We start from the raw sequence: 24,435 nt of genomic DNA, 5'->3' as shown, positions 1-24,435 counted from the left end.
CCCCACCAGGGGGGAAAACGGCAGATTCTATTAATGTCGCGGCCAAAAGGCGGCAGGGGGCTTAGAAGCAGCCAAGGGGAGAAGCAGAACACACGCGGCCTGAGCCGGGCTAGAAGGAAAAGCAGGAGAGAAGTGACCCAGATGCTTCTGCGCACACGGGCGCCATTGTGGATGGAGACTGACCACCAGGGACGGTCTTTGCCTAGATGCTGCCGGCTCCCACAAGGGACATTTTTTTCTGAGCGTGTGGTGACTCCTCTCCCACGTAGCACCCACTGGGCTCACAATGCTAATCACAACCGGGAAGCGGGGTTTTTGACAAGTGTATGTAGGAGAGGGGGGTAAAAAAGGAAAACTTAAAAAAAAACAAAAAACAAACCTAGATTGCTCAAAGTTTCTGCCTCTTTTGTAGGAATGGTAAGTCAACTATGAGCAAATATTTTAATTAATCATTAAGAGGGGGGAAAAAAAACCACTTTGGAAAGCACACAGAAAAGGTAGTTGACGTTGAATCACTTATAAAACGGAACCTCAGGGAGTCTTAACAAAAATGCACCTTCGGTCAACTTTTGCTTTTGACAATTCCTCGTTTGACTTCCCGTCCCAGTGCACGTGGAAATGACAGCTGCCGCGAGAGGTGTGGAGCTGGAGAGGCTCCGGGAGCATCAGAGGGTCCGGGGGTTGTACTCTGGCAGTTTCTTGATCTTCTCCTTCTCCGTCTCACTTTCGTCTCTCGCTATCACCAAGGAGTGTGAGTAACCCATGGCAACCTGGGGGACAAACCAGCGCTGGGTGGGCAAGGGTGCTTCGGCTAGGCAGAGTTTGGGGCCGCCAAGCCCAAAGCAGACGGCGGGACACCGGGAAGCTGGGCTCGCCAATGGGGGTCAGTATAGAGGTCAAAACAGAGGCATCCTGAAAAGCTCAAAAAAGCCCTTTGCTGAGGACCACCAGTGTCCACGTGACCTGCCACCAGTGCCCTGCTAGCCTGCCTTCTGGGCTGCCCCGGGGAGACAAGGTGGAAGGAGGCCCCCCCAAGCAGTGTTTGGACGCCGACTGCCTGCAGAGGCTGCGGGGACTCGGGACCGTGCTCCCTGTTCCCTCCGCCTCTCTGGACCACAGCCCTGCCTTGTGCAAGGGCACAAGCCCCACGTGCGTATCGGCGACAAGGGCTGGCAGCCTGGTGAGGCAACAGCAGAGGCCTCGCCCCACCAGCTGCCCACAGCCTAATGGTGTATAGAGGCTTGGGTGAAGGTACCAAGCCGATGTGAGTGATGCACTCGGCCTGGAGCAAATCTGCTGTGGCTGGACTCTGGCCGGTGTCCCTCAGGGTGACAGCAGCCACGGGGCCTAGCCAGCACACCTCTGTGCCTTCCCCGTCACCCAGCAGAAAACTCTAGCACAGGGCACAGGAAAGCTACCCAAGGAGATGTCAGACGACGCTCAAGCGGGCTGCAAAGAGCAGAAGCAGGAAGAGGCACGATTCGGCTCTGCTTTCCTCTCTGCTCCCGCGCCCCTGCTCCGCCCGGGCCCAGGGCTCCTCACTCACCTGCTCCGTGAAGATGCCATCGAGCGTCTTCACCTCCTGAGCTGCAGTGGAAGACTTGGGCTTGTGATCCCCATAGCCCTGGTGAGGCAAACAGAGGGATGCTCACAGAACCCGGATGCTCACCAATGCCAGTCAGAAAGAGGGAACCTCACCATGTGGCTGGACCGCCCACGGACCCGGAAGCCTCTGTGGCCGAGCCCCGCTATCTCAGACCCAAAGCCAGGCCCGGGCAGCAATAAGAATCCACAAGTGCCAGCAGGTGACCGGTTCCTAACCCCAGGCCTGAGACGCTAAGACGTAAGCTATAGGGGTTTATGCGATAAGGACACCTTTTAGGGAAAGTCACTGGTCAGATGACACCATGGCCAGGGCAGGAAGAAATGGCAACTGCAGCCCTTCAGGGCCAGCAGGTCATAAGGAGTGCTGGCTGTCCCCGTCCCCACCTGTGTCCATGATCAGCAATGACTCCAGGACACCGGAGATGGAAGGGACGGTCAAGGACTGCCTGGGGCGGCGGGGGGGGGGGGCCGGGGGGGGGTTCTGTCCCGTGCTGTGGTGTGAAGATGAGTGATTTCAAGGTGGACAGGTCCCTCAGCTCAAAGAGGGGCCCACATGGCAGGTGAGCTTCATCTGCCACCGGCCAAGTGCCACGCCAACTCCTCACCCAAGAGGCTCCCTCGTTCCCCTCTAGTCTCCAAATCGATACTCAGAGTCTATTTCTGATAGGCCCTAGGAGCATCTGTCCTTCTCTAAGAACAACCCATAAAAACTGGGCAAGGGGGCTTCCCTGGTGGCGCAGTGGTTAAGAATCCGCCTGCCAAGGCAGGGGACACGGGTTCGAGCCCTGGTCCGGGAAGATCCCACATGCCGCGGAGCAACTAAGCCCGTGTGCCACAACTACTGAGCCTGTGCTCTAGAGCCTGCGAGCCACAACTACTGAGCTCGTGCGCCACAACGACTGAAGACCTCGCGCCTAGAGCCCGTGCTCCGCCAACAAGAGAAGCCACCGCAATGAGAAGCCCACGCACCGCAACGAAGAGTAGCCCCCGCTCGCCGCAACTAAAGAAAGCCCACGTGCAGCAACAAAAGACCCAACGCAGCCAAAAATAAAATAAACAAATAAATTAAAAAAAAAAAACTGGGCCAGGTTCTCAGTCTCTTTCAAGCTTCCACATATGGGGCCACCTCTGAAGGGCCCCCCAGTGTCTGTGGCACGTGGGGCCCCCTCTGAAGCCACCAGACTGAAAGCGGGCGCACAGCTCCGAGGAAAAGGCATGTTCAGGCCACCAGCCCTGGAGATGGCACAGGGGGTCAAGAAGCACCCGTCTCCTTCCATCACCCTGTCAGCTCCTACCCATGAGAGCAGAGGGAAGGGAAAATAGGCCGAGTTCCCAGCAGGAAATAAAAGAGCCAGGCTGACGATCAAATTGCAGGTAGAACAGGCAGACCGTCAGGATGAGCTCCATAGCCCCGCTGTTCTTGATGAAGACTCACCACGCCCCAGAAGCTAAGAATCAGACGTTTGGTTGAGGAGGCCAAAGCTGTGGGGGAATCCGAGGGCCATGGGTTCTAGTCACTCAAGTAACTGAGATTAAAAGCTAGAACACAGACAAACTTATTTGGGAAAAATAAGAGAAGAATGTCCCCAAAAGACCTAAGAGGCTGGAAACCAGAAAGATTCAATGAATGCATGGTCACAACTGACCCCACCGTTTAAAAGGACAAGCTGTTCCTGTCGATTGAAACTCTCCTGGGGAGAGGGAAGAGAAACCATCCTCCTTCCTACTGACATCATTCCACAATTACGGTTTACAAAACATGAGGAGAAATGGGATCTGAAACTTCCCAATTTCAACTTAACAATGTGGACAGAAAGAACTTTCACAATTATTTGATAAGCAAAGGAACACTCAGGAAACCTCAAGTGACCTAAACATCAGGGAATACCGCAGACCTTCGTGCAAAAAGGAAACACACACACACGCAAGCGAGCGCACGCACGCACACACGCACGCACTTTCCTCCCGCGAGTTTTCAGGGGTGGTTCAGGGAACCCAGAGCGGGCTCTGCCTCCGCCATGCGGACCAGCTTACCAGTTCCCCAAAGGTCGGCGACGGGCCCCAGCTGATCGTGCTCTCGTCCGCAGCCACGATGATGCTGCTCTTCCTGCAAACGGGCAGAGGCTGTCACCGCCGAGGGCGGCAGCCCAGCGCTGCACCCCAGCCACCCAGCAGCCCCGGGCACTTCCCGTGGGCTCCCTGCAGGGTGTGACCTACTAGCATTAAAATCAAGCTGGTCCCACTAAAAACTCCATTCCAAACAACACAGCACAGGGCCAATGGGCTGCTTCTGAAGCCCAAATGCTGTCCCGCGCAGGCCCAAACTGCAGAAGCCCTTAGAGCCAGGAGCCTCGGGGCCCCAGATCTCCCCGCCCCACCCCACTCGGGCTCTAGGGCTCTTGGGGTGGGGAGGGGTCACTTTTAGATGAACAAACACACTGGGAAGAGGAGAAGAGAACAAATCAGGATGAAGTGAGAGTTTATTCCAAAGGGAGCGGAACATGCCAGATGACTTGGGCGGGGCTAGAGGTTTCAGATTAAAACCACACCGAACCCCCAACAACTACACTGTCATCTCCCCAAAACCTGGCAGGTGATGAACATTATCAAACTCCTCATCAAGAAGTGCGACAGAGCTCAACGGGTGTCCTCAAAATAAACGGAAAATCACTGACTTGAGGATACTTTCTTGTTCCCACTGTATCACAGTAACTAAAATTTCCTAACTAAATATGATTTGAACCTGCAATACGAACAGAGCACACCAAGCCTTCGAAGAACGAAACCCTCAGAAGCAGCAAAGTGAGTCACCTGTTCTAAGACCTCCCGACCCCTCTTGCCCCCAGCACAGTCCCTCCCCCTCCTGACTCTAGAATTTGGTGCGCCTTATGCCCCATGGGAAGAGTGGAGCCCTCCAGGGACAGGGCACCTCCCGGGTGTGTCCAACATGCCCGGCACGGGGAGACGTCCCCGCTCACCGGGAGACACAGCCACATACCCACAAGCCAGGCTCCGGATTCTCCAGCCGCAGAGGTCCTGCACGGCCTTTGGGTACATGGTGGACTCCCGGGACGTGTTTGTGGCCCCCCAGAAAAACAGACCACCTGGGAAAGACAAACGCGTCTCCATGGTCACCATCATCTCAAGAGCTGGATGCTCATCTCAGCAACATCAAAGGAGAAAGGGAAGAGGATCGGGACCCGCCAGGCACGGCGCTTGGCACCGGTGACCACAAGGAGCTCTGTCCGAAGAATCCGGGAGGTCGATGAAGTCAAGGTCCCTGGTCTTGAACAGGGCAAAGGTCACGGGACTCCCCACCAGAGCACACAGCCAGGGAGGGAAACCCGTGACTTGGCCCTGGATGCCTTCCTCCCGAGGCCCAGACGGGGAAGCACTGACCCACTTCGCTGACGGCAAAGGAGCAGGTGTAGCCAGCGTAGATGTGGGACGCCCCGCGTCCAGGGAAGTCGAACAGCTTCACCAGGCGGGGGACCATCTCGTCCCTCTGCTCGGCATGGCCCAGCCGGCCGTAGCCTCCGAAGCCCCAGGAGAAGACGCGCTTCTGGGAGTCCAGGACCAGCTGCAGGAGAGAGAAAAGGCAGCGCTGGGACGGGGGACAAGCGGGGTGGCTGCCGTTCTGAGAGCCTGTGGCCAGGGCTGAGGGCAGAGGGCAGAAACACACAAGATGACCCACGCCGGCCTCGGACAGGGGAGGCGCCAGCAGCGGGTCCACATGGTGAGGATGTTTGCTGTCTTCCCAGCCAGGGACACCATTTTCCATTCCTAACAAATTATTATGATTAAAGCCGCAAGTCTTCCCCTTTCCCTCATCAGAAGCACAAGGGTGATGTCTCCAGAGCAGGCCACTGCACTCCACTTCCTATTTCAATCCTGACTAAACTGCAGACAGAGCCCAGAGGAACCGCCCCGCCCACCTTGGATTCTCCTTCAGGCGGGTTCACACAGGTGACCTCCACCTGGTCACAGGTGCAGTGTGCAGTGACATGTCAACAATTTAAAGTCCATCTTCTTACAGGCACCCCTATGTTCACTGCAGCACTATTTACAATAGGCAAGACATGGAAACAACCTAAATGTCCATGGAAAGATGAATGGATAAAGAAAATGTGGCACATATACACAATGGAATACTACTCAGCCATGAAAAAAACCCGAAATAATGCCATTTGCAGCAACATAGATGGACCCAGAGTGTATCATACTAAGTGAAGTAAGTCAGAAAGAGAAAGACAAATACCATATGATATCACTTATATGTGGAATGTAAAATGTGACACAAATGAACTTATTTACAGAACAGAAACAGACTCACAGACATAGAGAACAAACTTATGGTTACCAAAGGGGAAGCAGGGAGGGGATAAATTAGGAGTTTGAGATTAGCAGATACACACTACTATACAGAAAATAGATAACCAACAAGGACCTAGCGTATAGCACAGGGAACTATATTCAATATCCTGTAACAAATCATAACGGAAAAGAATATGAAAGAGAATATGTATAACTGAATCACTTTTGCTGTACGCCAGAAACTAACACAACATTGTAAATCAACTATACTTCAATTAAAAAAATAAAAAATTTAAAAAATCCGTCTTCTTTTCTTCACAGCATCCTTGATGTCTCATGTTTGAATCATGTGAATGTACAACTTATTAACATGATTTGACACCAGAGGCCTAAGTAAGATCTATTTCTCCTGACTACGCTGTACAAGGGAGAATCAGTTGTTGGACCTGAAGGGACTGAAAGCTCCCAGTCCTGAAGTCACTCAGCCAGTTGCCTGCACACAGGAGACCGACCTGTCTCTGAACTCTCAGCCCCGGCCCTGGTCCTTCAAGCGAGACGAGAACCAAGTCTGACTCTCAGGCATTTTCAGGCAAAATAACCACAGGAAGGCAACTAAGATAAAAAGATGAACATATAGGGACTTCGCTGGCAGTCCAGTGGTTAAGACTTCCAATGCAGCGGGCACGGGTTCAATTCCTGGTCGGGGAACTAAGATCCCACAATGCCGAGTGGCCAAGAAAAAAAAAAAAAGATGCACATACACAATTTTATTGCCGTTTATCTAGAGTGACCTTTAAGGAAACACCCTTAATGACTGAATCTATTCAACACCCCGTCTGAGATGTTGTCTATTGACCTGGAAAAACATCCGTGATGTTCTATTAGACAAAAGACAAAAGCAGAAAAACTCTTACTGTATGATCCCAACCCAAAGCGTCTGCACGTTCAGCTACATCTGTGGACGCCACAGAGAAGCAGTCAGGTGAGAATGACGCCCCGGGACAACTGAGGGTGTGAAGCCCTTGAGGAGGGCAGGACGTCGAGGGGGCCAGGGTCAGTTCCTGGCTTTGCAAAGCCAAGGGTCTCCACTGAGGTGACACCCTGGTAGCCAGAAGAAAGGCCAGAAACGCTCAAGCCTTACCGTGTGGTTAGCGCCGCAGGCTACATCCCGTACCACCACGTTCGGGACTGGCAGGATCTGGCCGTCTTTCGTCTTCTCGATGAAGATTGCCACTCGCCGGGGCACCAGCTCACAGTCGTACTCTATCCGCTGCGCCCGGGCAATGAACTTGCCGTCCGAGTTGTGTCCTGCAGCGACCACAGGGCCGGCCGTCAGCAGCGGCCAGAGCACAGAGCACCTGCCCAGCCTGGCTAGGCAGGTCCTCATGGGGACTCCTGTCAACCAAGGTACTGTCCTCCAACCTGAGGCACGACCCAACTTGTGGGGCATAGAATCGGTGTTGTGGGTTGAAACCAGTTTTTTCTTTATTTGAAAAATGAATAGAACAGAGTAAGAAACACCCAAGGACACCATCTGTAAAGAGGACTTTTGTGAAAATTCTTTGCGAGTCTACGTTTGGGCTGACCTGTGGCCAAAAAAGTGGGAAGCTCCAGATCCAAAGGAATGGTCTTATCTGTGCCCCACCTGGGGGCCTCAAGGAGCCCTGCATGGGCCGAGAATGGACAAAAAAGTTCAACCCACTTTCCCAGGCTTGCTTTTTTATGAATTACCAGTAACCTAATACATCATCGTGGTCGTTAAAGCAGAGTTAAACGTACGTTCTCACCTCTGCCTTGCCTGACCCAGTAAACACGTCGTGGGAGCGAGCGCGGGGGCTAGTGCACGCTGGGGATGCACCTTCCGAGGTCAAGTTCTAATTCTGAAAAGGGATCTCTCTGGGTTTGGACAATCACACTGAAAACCGGTTTTAAAATAAGCTGGGAAGATTAACTGACTCTGTAGATATAAATCAAGCCAACTTCTCAAAATACCTTTAAACAAGTGTAAACCAAGCAAACGAGATTCGGTATAAAGTGCTGCAATGGGGACTAGTTCATGGTAACTGCTCACGAAATGTTAGCTGTCATCATCATTGCCAAGGGCATTTCATTTCCCTGAAGGAAAATCCACCTGCTGCGACAAGCTGCCTGTCTGCAGATCTGGGGCAGCCACAGACAGCAGGGGGGCTGCGCACGTTTCCGGAAGTAGACCAGAAACTTGCTTCCAGTGTTTTGACCGGGGCTGGGGACGGCACCAGGGCCTGTGGCCATGGAAACGGTCTCTCTAACAGTCTCTGGCAACTCCCTGGCAACCAAAGCTGAATGCGCATGGGGCTGTTCTCTCTTATTCACTTCTGACTTAGGTATATTTAGTTTCACAAAGTCACTGTTCCCTAAAGTCTAAAGGCCAGCGAGATGCTCCTCGTTCTATTTATACTATCTTCCATCTGCCTGCTTTTAATGACGTGGAGACCCAAGCAACCCAGATCCAGGGGCTGCAGAGGATCCGGAGCAGCGTGAAACTCAGGAGCCAGCAGAGGGCGCCCACTCCTCACCTCCCACTTGGAAGGAGCTGGAAGGTGGGAAGACGCCAGAAAGGGAAAAAAAAAACACTTCGGTGTCAGATGGGAAAAGAAAATGGAGACCTTGTAAAGTCAGGATGGAGAGTCATTTTCCACTCACTGAGAACTGATGAGAACTACCTTCTGAGTTTTACTTTTCTACTCAATGAATAATAAGTAAATTTCATCCCTTCTGTTTAGGGATGAAAATCCGGAAGACAATCCCACTTTTTCATGATATTGGGCTCTTCATGTGTACACCTGAAATAATGGCCCAGGCCGAGGTTTTCAAAACAACCTTATTCTTGTATAATTTCCTCACTTTCAATGAAGGCAAATCTTTAAATATGAAAATGAATGAAGGTGGTTTGATTAAAAAAAAAAAAAAAGCTTTGAAATCCTTTTATACAAAAATGAATTCCCAAATCAGAAGAAAAACCTTTGTCAGACTCAAGCCCTGACTTTCATTACGGCAAGTCACTGTCAGACGCCACAACCCCATGAATTACGACATGCTGGCCCACTAAACAGGACATCCACTTAATGGATCAAGGCTATTATCTGCGATCAATTACCCCCATTTCTACCATGTGTGCGCAGCCCCACACTGACTTCTGGTTCTAAACATACAGTTAGATTACAGAGCTTTTAAAAAATGTACTTTGCATACCCAGCTGACCATATTCAGGGCACCCAAAGGAATAGAGGTTTCCTTTGCAGTCCATTATCATACTGAATTCAGCCCCACAGGCCATTTTGGTAATTGGCTGCCCGTTGTACATTATCTGAAAAGAAAAGACAGCAGACTTTTAGGCGTTTTTTTTTTTTTTAAAGACTGATAAAGTCTCTACCTCCCCACAGGTTGGTGTGAAACAATTACTAGGCTACAAAGGACTTCTAATGGACCCAACAACACTGAAGGCAAAGGCTTAGAATGTATGTAAAGAAACACCTCCCAGCACAGAGTCAGTTCAGACAAGCAAATCATGTCCCCGGGTCTTTGTAACCCTCAAAATGCACAACGCTGTGCCTCACACATCCTGGTGCCCAGTGAATGCTGAATTCAACTGACTGGCGTGGGCACGAAGGTGTCAGAAAACAGAACTAATCACATGTAGTTCCCAAATCCCACTCTAGTCACTAGTTTTGATGTCACGCAACTTTAAAAAGAAAAGCTTTTATAAGCGTTATTGCCAACCAGTAAAATGAACTGTTTTACACTCTCTTTTACTACTGTAAGAGCCGCTTGCTAATTAGCCTTAATTGAAGGTGTGAAGAAGAAATATAATGGTTCGAAATTAGGAACTTGGAAGACAGCAAAGGCCCTGAGTAATTTAACATGGGATTTGGAAACTAATCTGAGAAAGTGCTTAGAAGACTCGCTATTGCAAACTAATCAGTCTGGGAAAGCCAGACTGGAGGAACTGGAGGGCGTGAAGTACCGACATCCCGGGAAATTGCAGGGAAAGGCGATGAGGCTGGGGAGAGGATGCTGAGTCCCGGGCTCTGTCCGGCCCCGGCTCACTCTGGAAACCATCACGTTCCACTGCAGAGCAAGTGGCTAACAAAACAGCAACACCTCGAAAATCCTCCAGACTACAGGTACGTTTGGCCAAGGTCAAGGTCTCTTTTTAAGACCAAGAAACCCAAGTCCCTTCCCTCGTCAGACACTCACTGTAGCATCCTGCTGCCTTACGTCAGGAGTTCACTTTTTAGGTATAAATCCCACTCCTCCAACTGACTCCAAAGTTTCTCAGGAATAAGAGACGACCGACCTCCTATTTGTGTTCTAAGTACTTGGCCCGTGACTTGTTACAAAGTCAAAACTCAGAGTATTCTCAGATAAAGACCAATCACATCCATGTAACAATTCTCACTTTGGAATAGAACAGGCTTCAAACAGGCCTCTGGAACAAATTATTTCAGTCGGAATGAAAAACTGTTTCCAGGATGTTCTTCAACTGTGACCATCTACTAAACCTGACCCACTCAAAGCATCGAGATCCTGCTTTTACAAGGGACCCAGTAACTCAAACAATGGAGAGGAATGTCTGATCTCACCCCAGAAAATCCAACCCCAAAGCAACGAGAAACAAAGGCCCTGAAGGCGGAGGAGGGCGGGCACCTGTGCGGGGCTGGGCACAGCGTCCGTCTGGTTGCCGAGGCCCAGCTGCCCCATCTTGTTCTCCCCAAACGCAAACACGGAGCCCGTTTCTGGAAGGAAAGAACAACATTCATCACCAAAGGGAAAATAATGCTGCGTATTGGGAACTAGACTTGGAATCAAAGGCTCTAAAATAATAAAAACAGCTCCTTTGCCAGGAAGAATGCAAGTGAGACAATTCTCCAAAACGGGGTGGGGCGGATACCTCAGAGCAGACCCACTCCCCAGCAGAGACCCTCCCGCTGTCCCGGCCACTGGTGCCCGTGGGCGAGGCTCCCGATGCCTCAAGCAGCTGCCCACCGGGCTCCCTGGGCATCTTTCTGATCATGACCATGGGTCACGGGGGCAGCCCCACCCCCTGCCCCAGGTGGACCATTTGGCCTCTGACCCCATTTTGAGGGAAGCGGCCCTTCCTTACCCGTCAAGGCCAAGGTGTGGTTCCGCCCACACGCCGCAGACACGATCACCTCGTGGCTGAGCCCCTCGATGAGTCTGGGGGCTTCAACTCTCTTGGTGTCGCCATGGCCCAGCTGGCCCTTCTCATTTCGCCCTGCGGGTCAGGAGCAGGATAGATAAAGCGGGGAGGAGGAGAGAGGGCGGCCGGAGCAGCTGCCGGGCGAGGCTGGGTCTCCCAGAAGGCGCCCTCCAAACCCACAAGCCCAGCGCCGGGGGACAGCAAGCCCGGCTCCGCAGGCAATGCCAGCCTTTCAAGGCTGCCGGTGGGGTCGGGTGACTAGATGAGATACGCAGGGCTGTCCGCAGAGTCGCCTCGGCGTGCAGCTGCTGGCCACCACCTCACCTGCTCTGACCCTCGTTTCTGGGGCAGTGGCTGGGACAGATCGGAGCACTTTCGCCAGCTCTCTGCCCCCGAGGGAAATGGAAGAAAACCAGGTTCAACCTGGGTGGCACACACGAGCGGATGAGCTCAGGGAAGCTCACAGCTCTCAGTTCTCACCGCACCTGCCAGACGCCAATTCCTTCATTCGCTTCACTCTGAGGTATTTTAAGACGGTAACACCTGCCTCACAGGAGTCTGATTCCCTCAGTGCCCCAGGCGTCTACCGTGGACCCTGTATGTCTCTCCTTCTCTCTAAACCCACCTCCCACGGACCAGCCTTCGCAGGACCCTTAGCCACGTGAACCCCAGCGACGGCCAGAGGCCAGGCCTGCTCTGAACACAGGCCCTCCCTGGCCACGGGCCGACCTCCACCTCTGGGGCTGCGCTGGTGTGGCATCGGGGGGGGTGGGGGGGAGTGCGGGTGCCGGAGGCCGAGACCTGCCAGGCCCTCTGCACCACACAGCCCTGCGGCTCAAAGCAGGTGTGGAGAGCTGGGGGGCCGAAGGCTGGGCCCCCTAAACCGTACCTAGTTTTCAACACAGGCTACAAGGGTTCCAAACTCAGCACCTCAGTGGGCCTCTCCCAGGTCCCTCTAAGAGAAGAACCACACTTGTAACCGAACATTTCGGGAGATATTATGGGGCCAGAAAGCCAGGCAATTTGGAAAGCGGGGGTGGTTTCCACATCCTTCCCCAACAACGAACTTTGACCTTGCAGTCATGAAAGAGGGGGAGCAGAGCCACAAAGATGAGCCTCAACTGTCCTGGATGGGGCTCGAGAAGGGGTGACCAGCGCCGTTACTACAGGAAAACCGTCCTCAGGCTTTGATTATGGCGCTCCAGCAGGACAGGCGGACACCAGCTTCTAGTGGAAACTGCCCAGGTTCACTGTGAAAGGCACGAACGGGCACCGGATGCGGTTTTTCGGCTCGAGAGGCCCAGGTGGTCAGCGGGTGCAGACCCCGTGAATTCCGGGCTGCAGCACTGATGCTCTCGGGCGCTGGACTGGGCCCTGAGCCTACCGGGGACTCACTGTGGACTCGTAACACTGCCACTGGCTCATTCCCCCTACAGCGGCGAGTCTGCTCATGGGACACGTCTTTGTTCTGGGGCAGGGCAGACGCACAGCTTTTAGAATCATTCCCTGCCCAGGGGGTCAGCAAAGGGGACGTTTTTAGAAGCAACACGGAAGTGACATTCAGTAGAGAGATCAGAAAGAGGACACCCGAAGTTGGGAACCCCGACGTGGGAGGCTGCGTTCAGTGCTGGCGTAGTGAGCCGGAGGGGGTTTTGGGGGAGGGACACAACTCCGTGCCAACTGGGAGCAAACGAAAATCGTGGCAATGTCAGCGTGTCACCAAGAAACTATGAAGTTTAAATTTGGGCCAGACACACTTGTTAGCTTTTTTTCACCAGAATTACAAAATTAGCAGAGTACAGGGAAGACAACAGATGTTAATGTATTTGGACTTTGGTACAGCCGCTCATGAAATTGCAAAAAAAAAGGTTCAAACAGCCCGAAATAAAAATGCAGTCTTATGGACCCAAAGCTAGCCAAAGGGCCAGAAACAAAGGGTGAGGACAAACGCCAACACCCGCTGCGGGAAGAAGAGTCCAGGAGCCAGCAGAGGGCGTGGGGGGAAACTGAGCCCCAGCCAGGACCTGTGTGAAGGATCTGGAAGAGGAAACAGGGCAGACGGTGTGGAAGCACTCTGCAGGGGACCCTGAAAGGGAAGGGAGGCTAAAAGACAAGGACAGCATCCCCCAGCACCCAGGCGAGGGAGTCCAGCGGCAGGGCAAGCAGATCACCTTGGAAATAGCAAGCTCAACTCTCTGGGGCAATGGAACAGGAAACAGAGGAACAAGACTGCATAGACTTGGGCTGGTGTCACCACGTGGCAGATGTAAAAGCTGGTGGCATTTAAAGTGGCAAGAACAGAGGTCTACGTCACACTGTGCTGTGTGCTGGGGGGACAGCACACCTAAAATAGGAATTCAATACTAGGCACACCTCGATATCAGATCCAGAGTCAGTCAGAACGTTCGGGAAAAGGCTGCCTAAAGAGGATTCAGAGAAATCGGGGGTTACGTACAGACCAAAACCTGGCAGAAGAGGGGAGGAAGTGATGTTTTCACAGGGCACAGACTAGCTGGGCATCAGGAAGCGAGGAAATGCACAGCAAGCAGCACAGCCCCGGAGGGCGGACAAGGGTCTCCCCTCCAGGGGATGGAGGAAGGGAGCCCACCCGCGGGCCGTGCCACGGGACTCGCCGCGTCCCCGTGGTACTTACCCCAGCTCCACAGCTTCCCTTCCGTGGTGATGAGGAGGCTGTGGGCGGCGCATGACCCCGACACCACCGTCCGTACCCGGACCCCTGAAAGGCACCCGTACCTGTGGGGCCCCCATAAGTTCTGACCGAGGTTGCGGTAGGCGGCTGCGAAGGCAAAGGGAACACATGTCAAACAGTCGCAGAGCCCCGGTGGGTGCTGAGAGCTGCCCAAGTGTCACCAGCCAGAGGGCCGACCCCCCCACTCCCCACGTAAAGCACACCCTCGGGGGCCCCCAGGGCAGCGCACCAGCGGTGTGGACCCGTCAGTGGCCATCTGCACAGACACTGCTCCACCTCCGTCTCTGGCCCGAACCCACCTGCCGAATGTGCCAAAAAGCCAGTGGCCGAAAAGCAGGTGCCACCGCCTCCGCCCTGCAGCCCCGCCGGGCTGCGGGCTGACCCAGAAGAGCAGGTAGCAGACCCCCAGTCTCCCTCACCCTCCCGACAGCTCCCTCCCGGCCCTCTACCTGGGGCTGGGGAGAGGCTGGGGGCCTGCAGCCACGAGGCTCTCTTGGGGGCTAACCCCGAGCCTGCACCCCTTCGTGCCATCTTTCTCAGGGGTCCCATCATGCTGGCCGAGTCATGGCCCCTAGCTCCGCCCGTGTATTTGCTCCCACGGAAGGCCCTTCCCTGCCCCCTGCCTCTGTTCTTCGCACCTCAGGTCAAACACCCCCTGCTCTGGGAAGCCTTCCTTGCCCGCATGCCCCTTTCAACTCGTTGCTTTCTGGACCCCAGCGCCCTGTGAATCCTGTCACAGCACTTATCCTACTGAGTTCACGTGCCTCCCGCCCCGAGGGCCAGGGCCTCCCCGTGCCTGGGGCAGGGCACTGGGAACCATTCAAGGGCATGGGGGGCGAGGAGAGACAGCGGCCTCCATCACACCCGCCACTTCACCTTGTTAGTGGACAGGGCGTGGCCGATTTGGGGCTTAATTTCCTCAACTTGGGGCTCTCAAGGACAGAAAAACGAGCCCATTTTTAGGTCCGTGGTGACTGTTATGAAATGCTAGCTGCTGCCGAAATCAACTGTGTCAGACTGACCTGGATGCAGGAACGGATTGAGAGGTCAACTTCTCCATCAAGTACCTGGCTCCACGCGAAAGTCTGTAGAACTGTTCCCGTCCGTCCCCACCCTGCCCGCACCCCACCAGCAGAGGGTGCCGGGCGCGGCCTCTCGTTTAACTACCTGGGGCGGGTGAGGCAAGAGAGGGAAGTTCCCCACCATGATTCAGGGCACCCCTGAGCTTCTCCACCTGAAGACGCTCCTCTACCACTGAAAGGTGAAAGAAGACCCAGCAATTTCCTGGGAAAGAGCAAACCAGAAACGACAGCCTTCACACCTATGCTAACGTCTGCTCATCACGGTGGCATGACTGCCGTGTGCCGTGCTTGTGGACAACATGCGGTGCCAGGAGACGCCAGGGGACACCACGGCTGACCCAGAGTGGCTAAGTGGACCCCCTCACAGGTGAGTAGATGGTCTGATCTGCCCAAGCATCTTCCCTGCATGAGCTCCATGAATGTCAGTGCCCAAGATGTCATCAGCTCATGAGAGGCAGGGATTCTCGGAGCCTCCCAAGGAACCTTCTTCAGGGGGATCCTCGTCATACGAAATGCAGAGCAGCAGTCCCGGGCCACGCGGCCTGCCTGGAGGTCGTTAATGCCCAGGGCCTGGTCCCAGTCAGAGGTGGAGCACAAAATCACTGTGTTATCTTGAAAACGAAGGAGGCTGCTGACTTTATGAGATCCAGTGACTCGTACCCAAGAGCCAATGGGCTCTCGGAAGGAAGGCAGCTTCGAGAATGGGAGGGACTGGGAAAGGTGAGGGCAGGAGGGGAAATCCTTCTTCCCTTCATGTTTGGCACCCGTGGGAAAACAAATTCTCCCTCCCTTCCCATTATGTCTACTGGCAAGTTCACGGAGAGCCGAAAGACACTGAAAGACTTTAAAATGTTTGTTTAATGACATAAAACTTCATTCAGAGGGAGAAACATCTGGGAAGCAAAGGTGGGCCTCGGAGAAGACAAAAAGGCACTCTTAAAATGAGCCCAAGTGGGGCAAAATTCCTTCAACTAGAGGCAGCCCTGCTCTGCCATGGGTTCCCTTCTGGAATCTACTTCCCGCTTGGGGCCTGAGTGTCTCTAATTGCAAGTGGGCCACTCATTTACAGAACAGCTTGGAGAAACAATGCGACACCTGCGCCAGGGCTGGCAGGGAGACTGATGTTATCACGTCCCAGGAGAGGTTCCAGGTGACACCAGCCATCAGGCAGCTCAGGCTGAGAGCTTGGTCCTGAAGGCTGGGCACTTTCCCCAACAGGAAGAAAATGGCTCAAGCCCATTTCTAACTCATCTGGACCCTGAGTGCCGCTGAAACCCCGCCCGCTGTTTTCATGGAATAAGATGATCTCCACTGCCCATCCTGAGGCCCCAGGGAGTGTCAATGTGCAAATATTTGTTCACCGGGCAATGCTGGAAAGTACTTTGGGAATCTTTCCAAATGAAATCAAGAAGCCATAAAATATGGCAAAGTACCAGCCTTACTTCTCTTGGATGGGCCAGTATTCTCCTGAGAAAAGACACCAATTTTCTAAAAACATTTGGGAACTAAGATACTTCTTAGGATTTCCCTGCTTCCCCCACTCCAGACTGCTACTTGCTCTGTCAAACCAGTTCCCGCAACAATTTGGCAGTTTGCAAGGAAACGTGGACTCTCCTGAAATGTCTAACAAGTTCGCCATCTGACACGTGACAAATATCGAGGACATTTTGACATTCCACAGCACCAGCCTCTTCATTTTAATGAAAATAAGTGACATGAGAAGATGGGAAAAAAGTGTCGAGGTTTATTTGAGGCTACTACTTAGATTTTTCTGTTTAATCTCAATGGAATTTTCAAAAGCAGAGTTGTACCCAAGTGAGAGACTTGCCCAAGACCCGGGTTCAAATCCAGCCCCATCACTAGAGTGGCTGTGTGGCCCTGGGCAAATCACTTGGCCTCTCTGAGCACTTCCGTAAAGAGAATACCTACCTGGCAGACATCACCAGAATCACACTGGACACCTAGCACACAGGAAGCACTCAATCAATAGTAGCATCTTCTATTCTTTAGAAATTGTTTCTCATACCTTGTTGCTTAGGCACTTCTTTTCGACCAATCAAGTCCCAGTTGGTTGCCCCAAAAATCAAAAGCTGCCCTTTGCACTTAGACCCTTCAAGTTTCTACAGAGACAAAGAGAGAGGGAGAAAGAATTAGCTTGTAACGCTGCTTCTAGCTTCCCAAATCTGTCCAACGACAGCAGGAAACAAAATAATTCATTGTTAACGCTCTCCCTCAGCGGTTCACACAGCGGACAGAGCGAGCTGAAATAAGCACCACCTCGCCAGCCCCTTCCATACGTGGAATCCCGAACCTGCCCTGGCAGCTCATCGGTTAAGCCCAGGGTCGTTTTTATCCTTTGATTTCTCTTTAAAAACATCTTTGGCAAAACCCTACAAAAGAAGCCAAATGCTATTCCTCCCCTCCGCTCTGCAGACTGCCTTGTACAGGTATTTGCAATAGGCCTGCTGCGTCACACAGGGAGTGAGTGTTAAAACTGCTGTCCTCGGGGCCAAGGCTGCATCTTCCCACTGCAAGCCCAGCATACCACACAAGGATCTGAAGGCTTTGGGGCCCCGGGGCATCTCTGCACAGAGATCACATCGGTCAACTTTCCTATTCTCCCCGTGCACTGCCCTCGCTGCCAGGAGCCTTCCGCGGGGAAAACAGCAGAGCCCCGTGTTCATTCTTCCACTGGAGGAAGACCCACGTGGGGCTGGCGGATCTGACGGGGCAGCCTCCGATGGGCTCGTCCTCACTGCTGGCCGAGAGCCAGGGGACCGATGGCCAGTGGCCCCGCCAGTATACCTCAGTCCCCATCCTCCATCACTAGGGCCACACGCTCTCACTGTCACAGGGGGAGCATGTGTTACTTAAAAAGGCCACTGTCCGATTCCGGGTGGCACTCGTTCTGTGCTCAGCCCTTCCCTTCGATTCTGAGATGCCCAGTACACTCTTTAAAGTCGACTGTTAGTCAAAGATCCACTTCTGAAGGCTCCACTTAGTTCCACACAGGCAAGGGAAGCAGTAACTTCCCGTTCTGCTTTCATCCTTTACATCATCAGCATCCCAGGACGTTAAAAGCAAAGAAGTTTTCCTTCGGTTTACAGAAGCGTTCTTGGAAGGCTTTGAGGAAAAAAAGGCCACACAGCTGCAAATCCAGTCATTCTAACCCCTACACAGTGACTGCCCTGGCGGTACGTTCTGGCAGCCCAGTACATGCATGTGTAAGAGGAACACGTCCTCATGGGGGGGATTCCGTTTCTTAGGGAACTCTGGGCAACCCAAACCCCATGTCACAGGCACGCACACACACACACACCCCACCCCCGGTCCCGTCACGCTCGCCCGCTCGGCCACGAGTACAGGGCTGGAGGCAGACGGTCCATCTACAGGGCGCGCCCACGGTCAGCATGCAAAGGGGCGACAAAGCAGCCAGGGCTGGAGGATGACTTCGCCACATTTCAATTATTCAGAGAATGACCTTAATCGGGGTAGTCCAACCCCACAGAACCCAGACTCCAATTACTTGAATGGGAGCCGAGTTTCCCCTGGTTATCTCCCCTTCTTTGTTTAACTGGCGGGCCTGGCTGGAACATTCTACAGGTCTACTGCAGGAGACAAATAGCATCAGGGGATTGTCAAGTTCCCAGTGGAAGGAGCAGCCCTGGGTCTCTGCCCACAATACTGACTTGCTCTCCACTATTTCTCAGGTCTGCGTGGAGGGGCAGCAGAGACTCAGAATGGACCAAAGCACCGCGGGATGAGCTACCAGGCCAGATGGTGGGGAGAGGACACCGGAATAGCCGTGACCTCAGGCCAGGCCGCCACCCCCCCGGCCCCTAGGTGGGCAGAGACGGTTAAACCACTCCACACCAAGGTGCGCTCAGCACAGCAGCAGGTCAGCAGTGCTGCTGGCTGCTGCGGGACCTGCAGCTCTGCCAGAACTAGCTGCCATCACCCTGGGCACGAGCAGGGTCTCCTTTGTGACCTGGAGATGCCAGCACCTGCACAAGTGGACAAGGGTTTATGTGTACTGGCCCATCGAGCCAGCGGAGCATTTATACAAAACCCCAAGCCTTCTGACACAAGGTGTTTGTGGGAAACCTTGACCAACTGGTCAATTGTGTTTCCTCCAGTGACAGTGGTCCAAGGAGGGTGGTAAGCCGTACCTTAACTGTGTTTTTATGTCACGGGCCTAATTTCCTCACACGTTAGATGTCATCATCTATATAACTCTTTGCTGTAGGCTGCTTATAATTCAATTCTTCCCTCCACCTTATATGAAATAAAAAATTCAAGTAAGGACCAGAACTCCTAACACCCACTTAAAAATCACAGCCATGGGCTTCCCTGGTAGTGCAGTGGTTAAGAATCCACCTGCCAATGCAGGGGATACGGGCTCGAGCCCTGGTCCGGGAAGATCCCACGTGCCGCGGAGCAACTAAGCCCGTGCACCACAACTACTGAGCCTGCGCTCTAGAGCCCGCATGCCACAACTACTGAGCCCACGTGCCACAACTACTGAAGCCCGCGCACCTAGAGCCCGTGCTCCGCAACAAGAGAAGCTGCCGCAATGAGAAGCCCGCGCACCGCAACAAAGAGTAGCCCCGGCTCGACGCAACCAGAGAAAGCCCACGCGCAGCAATGAAGACCCAACGCGGCCAAAAAGGAATAAATAAATAAAATTTTTTAAAAATCACAGCCCATGTCCCTCTTTGTCACAGAGCTGAACCCGCCCACAGATGGGAGAGACCCCGGATGCGGGGGGCTCCATCCAGAGGAACTCCAGGGACAGCTGCCAGGGCTGTGAGCACCAGAGGTTACGGGACCCTCCCAGGTGTAACCTGGGCTTCACCGATGGACCAAGAGGTTGTTTTCTGGATGAAATCAGCAGACATACGGCCCATGTCTAAATATCATGTGGCAGAAAAGCTGGGAGAACAGTCTCCCAACAGGATGGGTGAATTTCGCTGGCCGGGACACACGCACCGACCTTCTTCAATCAACAAAATGGGGTTTCTGGTCCAAAGCGATTTTTGAATTACTGCCCAAGTGCAAGGAGCATGTTTATGAGGCTGAGTGTCAATCGTTAACATACATCCATTTAGAAGGCTGCGGCTCTCAGTGGAGGGAACACCGCTCAGAGAAAGGGCCGCAACGACTACTCCCTAGTGGGCTATCAACTAAGACAGGCTTCAAGCTCAGTTTTCAATTGTATTTATTTGGTCCTTTCAGACGGGACAGAGTTGTCTCAGGGTCCACAAAACCTGAGCAACCCAACACTAGAAGAACTACAAAGACCTGGACAGCTTGTGACACTCACCTGTCTTCTATGAGTCAGCCAAGGCTGCTCGCTTTACCTACAGGGTTATGAAGTTCACAGGGAATTCAGGCTGCATCAACCCTAGAGGGTCGTAAAATGCTCATCTGATACAACTACACGGAAACCTGAGGTCCTTGGAGAGAGCATTTTCCGAGACTGAAATCCTAAGAATGTTTTATAAAAATACACAGCTTTTCCTCAAGGCAACTGTCCCTCAACCATACAAGTACTTGGGGTTCATCTTTCACAAGCCCAACATCTGCCGCTTTGAGGTAACTGAAGGTAACACGGCTTCAGACAACTCATGGCAGCTGCTCTCATACAAACCTCCTTCCAACAGCCCTGAACGGCAGCGAGGCTTGCGAAATTCTCAGTAAAAAGTCTCTTTCTGGAAAGAGCTGGGGACGGCCGCTGGCCTGTGGCAGCAGACAGGATTCTCAGGACTGCTTCCCAGGCGCTTCCCCTGGAGTCTAGGAACCTGGGACCAGGGATACACCCAGGACTGGGGACAATGCCCACCTAGGGCAAGGCATTGGGAACGCAGTGGGACAGCCTGGGCCAGGCCTTGACCCTGGACCAACGGATGCTAAAAGTGAAAGTTGACTTAAAGCTTGAGGTGTGCACTTTCCATGAAGCACAGAACAGCATCCTTCGTTGGACCCTCAGTCTCCTGATGGTGTGCTGGCCAATCCACTGCACATGCTCTCTCTCCCTGACTACCTCCTTGGGTGAATCTCAGCATCACGGTAAGAATCTTTTACTTCCTGATAACAAAACTCATTACTCTAAAAGGTTGACTGGAAACACTCGAGAGACAATGTAGCAGAGGCAGAGCCCAGCTGACCTTTCTTTTCAGTTCCCTCCTAACACCAGGATTGGAGGGAAAATGTCTGGAGTCCCGCACAGAAGATCACATTTGTTAAAGGAAAACAGTCCCTGCGCTCCCTTTTCTCAATACTGTGGCCATGGCCCTGGCCCTGGCCTGGTCCCCAACCCCAGGTGACACGTTTCAGTGATACAGGCTCTCCTTAACATCACCCTCCTCCACCATCTAACACGCTGGCCCTTTCCACTGAGACGGCAGTTACAAAGCCATCTCCACATGAACAATTTGCAGAGGCGTTAAGGATGACATCAGAAAAAAACCCTGAGCCCAGTGGAAATCTAGCTCCATGTGATCTTGGGCTAGTCCCTTAGACTCTGTGCCCCAGTTTTCTCACCTATAAAGTGGACCTAGAAGTGCAATTATTTTTAACCATTTAAATACTGCCTGAACTCCCCTGGGGGAAATCACGCTGGTACGGACTGAGAAAAGGATCCCTCCAGACCGTGAGACTCTAGACCCTAAGTGCAAGTTCTTACTCTTTTGGAGCTATCTGAGCAACTGGTGAAAGCTTTGACCCTCTCCCTAAACACACGTCCCACACTAAACCCGTGGGGTTTGAGCATCACTGACCCCACGTAAGATCTCTGGCTCCGCAGGGTTTTGCAGGCATATAAATTGGTCACTATCTTAATTAAGATTTGAAGGCCCAACTCTAATGAGCAAATTGAAGCCCACTCAGACTACGGGGGTTTGTGGGGGGCGCTGCACAGAGACCACACCAAGCGCCCGTTCCTTCAGACCACAAGCGACGAACAAAGCCCAAACACCTCTGGGGGTGTGGGGGCCCTTCCCGACCTCCAGCGGGAGGGCTCTCCGGAGCATGCGCCCTCGCACCCTGCCCCGGCGCCCGCCACCCCCGCCTCCCCGGCGGCGCGAGACGGCGCAGGGCCGCACGGGGCATGCGCGGCTGCCGCCAAGCCCCGCCCCCCCGGAGCGCCGGAGCCGAGGCGGCGGGAACCTCAAAGCCCAGGCGTGAACCGCCGCTCCCGCAGCGCGCCGGCAGCCCCCTCCCCCGCGGTGCCGGGGCCGACCGGCGGCCGCAGGGGGCCAGGGGCAACCGAGGACACGCTGCGCCGCGCCCCGGGCCCGGTGCGCGCCTCCCCTCCTCCGGCCGGAGACAACTTGCAAAAGTCTCCCTTCCCGGGGCGGGAGGGGGAGGGGAGGCGGAGGGAGTCGGCTCGAGCGGCGCCGGGGGCGGGGCCATGACCCCCTCGCGCGGGCGGGCGCGGGCTCCGGCTGCCCCTCCCCCGGCGGGGGGCCCGGGGCGCGCGCCCCAACGGCCAACGGCCGCGCGGGTGGGCGGCGGCGGGGTCGGGTAGGCCCCGGCCCGCGCCCGCCCCGCGCCCTTTTGTTATGCGGCGGCAGCGGCGATGATTCAGCCTGCGGCCTGCGCCGGCCCCGCCGCCCCCGGTCAGGACGCGCGCGGTGACGTGCCGCGGCCCTTGCCCCCCGGCCCCCAGCCCCGGCCCCGCACTCACGACGCGCTCCTTGGTATGCTCAGGCTCGGTGATGACCACGGCCGCGCCGCCCGCCTTGGCTGCCGCCGGCCGCGCCGCGCGCTTGCCCCCTCCGGGGGCCCCGTCGAGCTCCAGGCCGTCCTCGTCGCCGCTGCTACCGCCGCCGCTGCTGCTGCTGCAGCGCTCGGGCCGCTCGCGCTTCCTACCGGCCGGGCCACCGCGCTTCCTGGGCCCGGCACGGGCCGTGCCGTTGCCCGAGCTCGGCTCCTCCCAGGCCGCCGCCGCCTTCTTCCTGGGCATGGTCGCGCTGGAGGAGACACGGGGCAGCGGCGCACAATGGACGGGTTATAAACTGCGCGGGGGGAGGGGAGCCAGCCGAGCCACCGGCCTCCACTTCCTCCCCTGCCCTCCCCAAAGTGGCGGCCGCGGGGTGGGCGGAGAGGGGGCGAGCCGGGAGGAAATCGCGCCTCTCCCGGGCCCCGGCGCGCCTCCTCCGGGGAATCCCGCACGGGAGTCCAGGTCCCCGACTGCAATCCGCTCAGGGAAAGAAAAAAATGGAGACCCCCCCCCGGGCCCATCCTCAAGTTAGGTTTGCCTACATCGCATCATAATTGCAGCCAGGTCCCCAAAAAAGTAAAGGGAAAGAAAAAGGAAGTCTCTGATCCCCGAGGCTTTAATTAGAGAAGGCTTTGGGACACTTCAAAGACCCTCTTTTGGCACCTCGGTGAAGGAGCTCCCCCCTCCGCGGCGGCCCCACCTGCTGCTTTTGTCTCCGCACCCCCCTCCCCAAGCCCACTCAAATGCAGTTGTCTCCATCCCCCGCCTGAGTCCCCAATTCGGCTCCAGCCTGGGGGTTCCGACCTCGGGCTCTAATTAGCCGAATCCCTTAGGGTTGGCTGCCCCCCACGGAAGGGTGCGCGGGGTGGTGGCGCAAATAAAGCCGGCCCCCGGCCCCAAACACCTGCTCGCACAGACACGAAAAAATAAAAACTTTAATGGTGCCCGACACTCTCCCGGCCCCTCCCCGAGCGTGCGGCTCAGCCGATCCTTCCGATCCCGGCTGCAAAGTGCCCGGCTCCGCCGCTACTTTCCCCCAGCGTCCCTGCGCCTTCGCCCTGTCTGCTTTTTTTTTTTGATTGATTTTGAACAATGGGATCTCTGTCTCCGATTAAACCACGTGGATCCGCCTTCCTTCCCCTTTTTATTCATTCAATTCCCCCAACCTCCTCCAGGTTTTTTTTCTTTCTTTTTTTTTTTTTTTACCTTTTCTCCTCTTTTAAAAAAAACTTTCCCAGACCCCGCAAACTGATCATTGTCGATTTCATTTTCAGCCCCTACCTGCGTGGAGTGATGAGAAACCGGAGAGAAAAAGGAAGAGGAGAGACTAAAAGACGAACCGAAGGGCTTTTTTTCCCCCAGCCCAGACGAGGGCTCCAGCCCACTCCCCAGATACACTTAAAATGTAAATACAAGCTTCCAGAACAAATGCTACAACACAAAACAGAAACACATGTGCTGCCGGGCGGCAAGCGAGCGCGCGGCGGGGCCGGCGGCGCGGGTCCCGGGGCGCCCGCGCCCCCTGCCGGCCGGCGGACCCGGCGGCGGCACGGCCCCCGCCCTCGCCCGCGGGGCAGCCCGGCCCACCGAAGCCTGCGCTGGGCGCCACGCCGCCAGCCTTCACTCCCCGGTCCTGCGCGTTTCGCGGGCGGCGCAGCACGTCCAGCGCGTCAGAGATTACTTTGGGGGTTAGGAGAGTGTTAGATTGTTTTTCCTGGGCATGTCTAGACAGGTCACCTGAGGACACTCGCTGGAAAATAGTTACTTCGCTCACGAATCCGCCAACAAGGGACGTGTCCTA

The 24,435-nt window shown here is 54.6% G+C and overlaps 1 protein-coding gene across 2 annotated transcripts; it reads right to left on the bottom strand.

The window, feature by feature from the left end:
* Positions 1 to 427: 427 nt before the first annotated feature.
* Positions 428 to 24,111, bottom strand: RCC2 (regulator of chromosome condensation 2). 2 transcript variants are annotated; one of them, XM_061184862.1, is made up of 13 exons: positions 23,916 to 24,111; positions 22,599 to 22,884; positions 16,938 to 17,031; positions 13,773 to 13,916; positions 11,063 to 11,194; positions 10,606 to 10,694; positions 9,151 to 9,265; positions 7,061 to 7,227; positions 5,005 to 5,185; positions 4,604 to 4,709; positions 3,640 to 3,712; positions 1,547 to 1,624; positions 428 to 770 (listed from the first exon to the last, which is right to left on the bottom strand). In XM_061184862.1, the coding sequence occupies exons 2-13, from the start codon at positions 22,875 to 22,877 to the stop codon at positions 666 to 668; spliced, it is 1,563 nt and encodes a 520-aa protein (XP_061040845.1). In that variant the 5' UTR covers positions 22,878 to 22,884; positions 23,916 to 24,111; the 3' UTR covers positions 428 to 665. The 2 variants fall into 2 exon arrangements, with proteins under 2 accessions (XP_061040845.1, XP_061040846.1); XM_061184863.1 differs by lacking the exon at positions 23,916 to 24,111 and having other exon boundaries at positions 22,599 to 22,954.
* Positions 24,112 to 24,435: the final 324 nt, after the last annotated feature.

This window comes from Eubalaena glacialis, chromosome 3 (assembly GCF_028564815.1).
Source record: "Eubalaena glacialis isolate mEubGla1 chromosome 3, mEubGla1.1.hap2.+ XY, whole genome shotgun sequence".
NCBI lineage: Eukaryota > Metazoa > Chordata > Mammalia > Artiodactyla > Balaenidae > Eubalaena > Eubalaena glacialis.
Note: the sequence above shows the minus strand (reverse complement) of the source record. Positions and strands in the feature narration are given on the sequence as shown.

Coding starts and splice junctions, on each gene's coding strand:
- RCC2 (XM_061184862.1), bottom strand. CDS start 22,877: ATGCCCAGGAAGAAGGCGGCGGCGGCCTGGGAGGAGCCGAGCTCGGGC. Junction 10,695..11,062: donor CCACACCTTGGCCTTGACGG/GTAAGGAAGGGC, acceptor CTTTCCTTCCAG/AAACGGGCTCCGTGTTTGCG. Junction 7,228..9,150: donor CCCTGAATATGGTCAGCTGG/GTATGCAAAGTA, acceptor TGGTCGCTGCAG/GACACAACTCGGACGGCAAG.